Below are 6,652 nucleotides of genomic sequence, written 5' to 3'. Positions count from 1 at the left end.
CTAGGACTAAGAGGCTCGTGATTCTAATTTCTATTTGTATTTCAGTAACCTGGGTCCTGATGTACATTTGAACGACAACGATTATCGCTGCTTTGTACTTTCCTTTCCCTTCGAAATAAATTATCGCATATACGCATTGAACAGTATATACAATTATTACAATAGTATCCAAGGTAGCATTGATATATACTGGAACAAGGCCAACGAGACTTGAATCAGAAAGCCAGGAAGAAAGAGATCAAACACTAGGAATTCAGTGTATCCAGTCGTCCAATGACCAACAAGAGAGGAAGGCACAAGCAACAAACGGATAAAGAGCAGGATAAATCCGAAACACACAACGAGCGTATGAATCGAGCAGTGAGAAAAAAATCCAGGGGTTCGAGGATGAAATGAAAAGGGAAAAGAAGTAATCAGCCAGGCTTCCCGAAGCATAGCAAAATCCCAGAAGACTCGTGAAGAGAACAAGGGAAAGAGGGACCAAGGAATGTCCAATAGTAAAAATAACTTCATGTATAGACTCGGACGACCCACGACGATTAGTTCAAGTAACTTTCGGGTTCTCATCACTTGACCCGAATCCATGTATAGACATGCGGACATGTACACTCAAACATCCGATTTCAAATGTCATCCGAAAACAAACAGGCACACGGAGATTAACGAAGGAAGACAGACAAACATACATTATTAACATATAATCATACAGCCATCTACTCAATAACGACCCAATAATAGCCAGTACCTCTCTTCTCTCGAACTCGAAACACATGAAAGAAACTACAGAAACACAAGGCCATATATACACCCGGTGGCGTCCAACGACTCAAAGATGGTAGCGCGGGGGTAGGGCGTGGGTACGAAATAAGGAAGGTGAGAGGGCGCGGAGGGGCGGCGGGGATGGAACATTAGAAGGCGCGTGGAAGGCGGACGGGCAATTTCAGTTTCTCCGACACACACATCAGAGTTACACATAGAAAAGCAATGAACGAGGGTGTCCCCGTATCACCATCACTCGTCCTCAAAGAGACTGGGGTGCATCCTATATTTAGGACAGAAGGACTCTCGGAAAGGTGTGGTGGCGGCGCGGGGGTGGTGAATAAAAATGAGTGTGTAAGGTGTAAGATGTGCATAACATTGTATTGGGGACGCGGAGAAGGTATAATAAGTAGATTCAGTGGAGGAAGACAGGGTTGCGTTACTGAAGCGTCGAAGAGTCGAAGAGTGATGGAGAAGAGACGCGAGAAGAGAGAACTGGACCTATGTTCTGTGGAGAAATTTTTTCATGCTTGCTTGCCTGCACGGAGAACATGTATGAATAGCGACAAAAGACACAGAAGGAGAGATAGCTCGAGGCCAAGCTGGGCCAAGACACGTTTGGCGGAGGTCAAAGGGCCGTCGGCGGAAGCACAAGACATTCACGTTCGTCAGCTTGGATAGTCACAACAACAGGCAGTCACGTCGAAAGAAAGGACTCAATTGATGAAGCGAGGGAGAGAAGGTACAAGTCCTTGGAGGAAAGTTGCACCCGGGTGACAGGGCAGAAGCGTGTGAGATCCCAACAAAAAGAATAGAAGGAAGTTGCGAATGCAAGGTTAGGGTGGAAGGTTGGAAAGGGCAGGGAAGCGCTGGACCCAAAGAATGCAGCAACAGCAGGGCGAACAGATAATACAGAAGAGAATTTGGCTCAATAACGAACTGTAAGCTGAACTTGATATTGCGAAGGTCGAGGTTGCGTAAGTGTGTGCTTGATTGGGATGCATGCGAGCTTGAATATCCTCACTGGATGGGAGAGGGTGGGCGATTGAATGGAATAGGCGAAGAGAGGGAGATGCACGGACATTAAGACTCAGCTACCGCTAGTTTCCGGTCGCCATCAGCGGCCAGCGGCGGAATATGAAGTTATGAAGTGGAATGAGCACCGAAGCGGGTGAACTTCTGTCGATGGATCATGGATCATTCGTACAATCGTGGAGATGGGGAACCGTGCCAGGGACGTGGACATCGGCATGAGATGTGCATTGCATCCTTGTTCGTGGCTTTGCCGAAATAAGCGTTCTATCCCTCCCTGTCTTGAGAAAGGCGATGGGATATCGTGCGATGAGAAGACATTGTCGAGAGGACCAACAGGAGTGTCGTTGACGGCGATGGCGGTGATGGGAGCGGGGCGAGTACAAGTGCAAAAAGACGCGAAGAACGGTCGAGAACGCAGCGCTGTTACTGAGCTGGTGGACACAGAGAGTTGCGTTTGGAATTGACACGGGCCTTGGGCTTCTTGTGTTCGCACTCGATTTAGATCAGAGTGCGCCGCCGTACACGCACGCAGACGGCGTCCAAGGGTGCTGTCTGTCGAAAACGTAGTGTACTGTATGTGATTCAAGGAATTCACGCTAGACAATCACATCCGTATTCCGACATCAAGGGCGCGAGTGGAACGAGGACAATGAAAGAGAGTGTCGCGGAGGCGGGATGCTAGGATGGCAACAAGTCGACGGATAATTCTCACAGGCTGTTAGAGACAGAGTATTCGCGGATGACGATCAGTTGAGCCCGTGGACACTGGACAGGACTCTATTTCGAAATTCATTTTTTCTATTTTGCGTGTTGTGTGGGTGACTCAGAGAGATGTGTCGAACAAGGAGAGGAAAGTGTGATCCACGGGGCATAAGGAGGGCGTGTGTGTCCGCGGGCAAGGCAAGGCAAGGGGGAAAGCAAGCGAGAGAAAGTGACTACGCGAAGCCTGCCATGTTTGGGAATGGGATGTAGCAGTTGTTGTAGACCCCATAAGAGGATGTGGCGGGGTTAGGAGGAAACGCGAAGGAAAATAGAGTTCACATTTCAGGGTCCTCTCAGGGTCCACTTGCCATTTCTCGCTGAAGCTGGGCGAGCCATCTTGCCGGTCTGGATCTCAGATCCGCTTCTTGAACCTGCTCTCTATCCCATTCATTCAAATTCGCGTCTCTCCACCACTCTCCCTTCCTCCCCTTAAGTACGGCCTGTCTCTCCATCCTCAACCGTTCCTCACCTTCGCTCGCCTCATTCTTCAAGGGCGACACCGTACTCTTCATCTCCGCGATTTCCTTCCACCTTTCCTCACTTGAATTCATGATGGACGCAATGGACGTAGATTGGTGCTTGACCTGCAACAAACAGACAACAGTGAGCTCCCTTCCCTCGCCATCTCATCCGTCCTCCGGTCTAACTTGCTTTCGTCCCTTTGCAGCATGGCAAGCCATACTGCTCCAAGACGTGCAAGATGCGTGCCGCCGAGGCCGCCGACGCAGTCGCGGGCGAGTTTGCTTACAATTCCGACGACGCTTCCTCCTCTTCCGATGTCCTCCGCGAACCTTTCCTCGTCAACAACCCGCACCACCCGCGCACGTCTCCGAGGCGGCATACTCACCCCTCTGCATCCGCTATGTGCCACGACAATGCCTCGTCGAGGCGCTCTCGTACATATCATCACGCCCCACAACAGCAGTTCCTCGATGATGAGATCGCTGCCCTCTCGAGATGGCCGGGCTACAACGACGCAGGCATCCGTGCTTGGGCGAGTGCGATTCCAGCAGGCTCTGCCTCTGTCGAGTCACCAAGCATCGGCCCATCCTCCGCCTGTGCACGACCAGACTTCCCACTGTCCCGCCAACGTCCAGCAGGACCTGCACTGTGCACCGATTCGACGCAGCCGCAACGCGCCAGCGTGCGCTCATCCTCCCCCATCTCCCTTCCATCTCCGCGTGCTGGCGATGCTCAATCCTACGCGAGCTACAGCAGGAGCAGCTACTCCCTCGTCAGTGCCCTCACTGAGTCGATCCACACACCCGACTCAGCACGCCCTCACACCAAGGCCCGTGTCCACACGGGTAACGGCTCTGGCAGGCCAGGAGTCTTTGAAGGTATCGCCCGCCGCTTCCGCTCGTGGGGTTCGGGAACCGGGGCACCTCCCCTTCTAAAGCATGACGCGCCTGCCGAAATTTTCATGCAGACGACCACGACCACTGTGCCTGCCTCGCCCTCTCCTTCATCACCCACTTCGCCTCTTCGGCGCTCAAACACGACGAAGTCGAATTCGAAGGGTTCTGCCTCAGGATTTACCGTTCGCGCTGAAGACGACTTCAAGCGAGAGCCTGCTGTGTTCGACCTGCGTCTTCCACTCGTAGGAGCACGCTCTCCTCTTGCGATCGGAGATGCTGAGTTGAAGGAATCACTTACATTACGGGGTGCTGGAGAACAGCAGAAGCGTGGAGTGTGGATCACGGGACGCGAGAAGGCAGACAAGGGATGGGCAGGTTTTGGCCCAGCCCACTATGAGAAAAACTACCGACCAATTGTCCTGTTCAGCGATGATGAGCGTAACGATCGCGAGCGCGAGTTCAGAGAGCACGAGGCGTGGAGAGCTAGGGGCCGCAAGCCTGTTAGGCGTTGAATGCGTGTTTGCAGCCGACGCGATCTAATGCGATTGTTGAACTGAGGCACTTCAGCAAAATCTATTTCACGATTTCCGACTACATAGAGTTTCCTCTCGACGACGACTCCTTCCGACTTGTTTCTCTGCACGCGCCGATACATACAGCACTTAGACGGGCCTTGGCCACTTTCCCTTACTCGCATCTCATTGATCTCCACCACATACCACCGGGAATAGGAGCCGGAAAAAAATGCCACTTTTCACGATCTTCTATCGCACATTCATCCCATCTCCAGCTGGTCACTTCTTCCATGCTACCTGGACGCCACTGACGACAGGTCCGGAAGGCGAAGCGCAGCAGTTTCACGGTGTCTCGTATGGAACACACGGATATACTCGTTGATGGATTGACTTGGAGATGATTCATTGATTGATCTCTTGAAGTCAAATTTTGGAGAGCTGGAAATAACGGTCGTTTCGTTCCGTGAACCGTACTCGACGTTGCGCTCCGCAAATGTCTCTTCGGAGTCGACCAAGTTCCTGTCTATTCCGACACCGATTCCGACGTGTTCCCACTGTCCCTTCTCGATCTCCCTTACACTTGCTTCCCTCCCCTTGTTTTTCTCCCCAGAGTCATTTTCCCATGCATATGCCCCCTTGCACATCAAAAATTTGGCTTTTGTTCACCCATTTGATCACGCTTGATTTTTGACGTTTTTGAAATTCCATCTTTTTATTTTCTTTTCAATTACCTTTTGACTTGGCGAAGGCGATGACGACGACGGAAGTCCTGATTCTTCTTCTCCTGCCTTGTTTTACATTCCTCTCCTCTCTACGCGGCCCATCGACACATTATCGACCCTACGCACCGACCTAAACGTCGTCCTCTCGCCTTGACGCCAAGTCAATTTTTCTTCTCTATCCCATCTCAACCTTATTCACTTACTACCTACAAAAATTCACCAGCCACCAAAAACACCAGCGGACTCGATTATTACTCCTTTTTCGCTTGTGCTTGTACAATTATTGTACTAACGTATCAGTTCCTTTTCTCTCTCTTTCTCATTCCCACTCTGGCGATGATACTGTCTTCGTCGCCCACTCTCCGCACTCTGCATAGGCTGCATGCCTTGATATCCCTTGTATTCTGCATTTCATATCACATCATACAATCCCAATCCCAATCCCATCCCACTGCAATATCAGTTCGTATATACATGTCTCTCGCTCAATCTGTTCTCCTCTTGCATCATCTCTCTCTCAACAACACATCACTCCACTCGTTTTCCATAGTTTAGTTTAGTTTCCCTCATGTTGTTTACTGTCTACCGCATAGAATTTCATTTACTACTACTATTGCCTCGGCTTTTGATACTGAATACCAAAATATCGAACGTGCGTGAATACAGAGTAATAAGGGAGCGGGATCGAAAAAGTTTATGGGAGAATAGTCAATCGTGCATAAAGCGACCGACGGATGTTTTTCCTAATGTTCGACGGAGACGACTTTCGAAGACATGTAAAAATAAAACGTAGATAGAACAGACGCTCGGCGTTTAGCCCGTTTCTTATCCGCATTCCGCTCTCTCGAGTTCGATGATTCTTCCGTGAAGTCGCATCAATTTCCGTTCTGTTTCCCTTCCCGTTTACAACGTTGGGAAGAAAGTCTTCCTTCCTTCCGTAGCTGCCTTTAATGTTCTCAATGCTCTACACGGCACACTATGAGTTCATAATATAAATTAATAGATCGTTGTTATTCATCTAGGTGAGTGGATTTCTGATCTGCGCAATGCCCTAGAACGTTGTTCTTCATTAATATTAAATATACATGAAAAGGGAGCAATTCAACCTGTCCATCGATTGTGATCAGAGGAAGATTAAATATTTTGTATGAAGGGACTAGCGTATCCCAGCTCAATATTCAATTCAATTGTGATTTGTACCCGCGAGACGCCTGAGCGAGGTACCTGCACCCAGCCGACGATAAGCTTCGTAAATTTAATAGAAAAGCGAAGAAGAAGAGTGCGTTAAAACGGACACATAACGCAAACACGAGCGCAGGCGCCAGAAGCAGAAGCCGGCAAATGCCCTGACAAGAGACAAGAGGAACTGTCTGGTCTGGTTCTTGATGCTATTGTTGTGTCATTGTTTGTGATGCTGTGATGCGGGAAGGTGAAGTTAGTGCAAGGTTGATGGTTTTGAGGGTTTTGAGGTATTGAAGTGTCGCTTTGGGTGAATAGGATT

General features: G+C 49.8%; 2 protein-coding genes across 2 annotated transcripts; one reads left to right on the top strand and one right to left on the bottom strand.

Moving 5' to 3' along the window:
* Positions 1–1,124: 1,124 nt before the first annotated feature.
* On the bottom strand, positions 1,125–2,655 carry FOMMEDRAFT_137823 (uncharacterized protein). The gene has a single exon (XM_007261434.1). The coding sequence runs from the start codon at positions 1,761–1,763 to the stop codon at positions 1,596–1,598; it is 168 nt and encodes a 55-aa protein (XP_007261496.1). The 5' UTR covers positions 1,764–2,655; the 3' UTR covers positions 1,125–1,595.
* A 313-nt stretch (positions 2,656–2,968) lies between these two features.
* FOMMEDRAFT_137822 (uncharacterized protein) lies at positions 2,969–5,750 on the top strand. The gene is made up of 2 exons (XM_007261433.1): positions 2,969–3,159; positions 3,224–5,750. Exons 1-2 carry the CDS (start codon positions 3,106–3,108, stop codon positions 4,424–4,426), a joined length of 1,257 nt encoding a protein of 418 aa, XP_007261495.1. The 5' UTR covers positions 2,969–3,105; the 3' UTR covers positions 4,427–5,750.
* Positions 5,751–6,652: the final 902 nt, after the last annotated feature.

Source organism: Fomitiporia mediterranea (assembly GCF_000271605.1).
Source record: "Fomitiporia mediterranea MF3/22 unplaced genomic scaffold FOMMEscaffold_1, whole genome shotgun sequence".
Taxonomy (NCBI): domain Eukaryota; kingdom Fungi; phylum Basidiomycota; class Agaricomycetes; order Hymenochaetales; family Hymenochaetaceae; genus Fomitiporia; species Fomitiporia mediterranea.
Note: the sequence above shows the minus strand (reverse complement) of the source record. Positions and strands in the feature narration are given on the sequence as shown.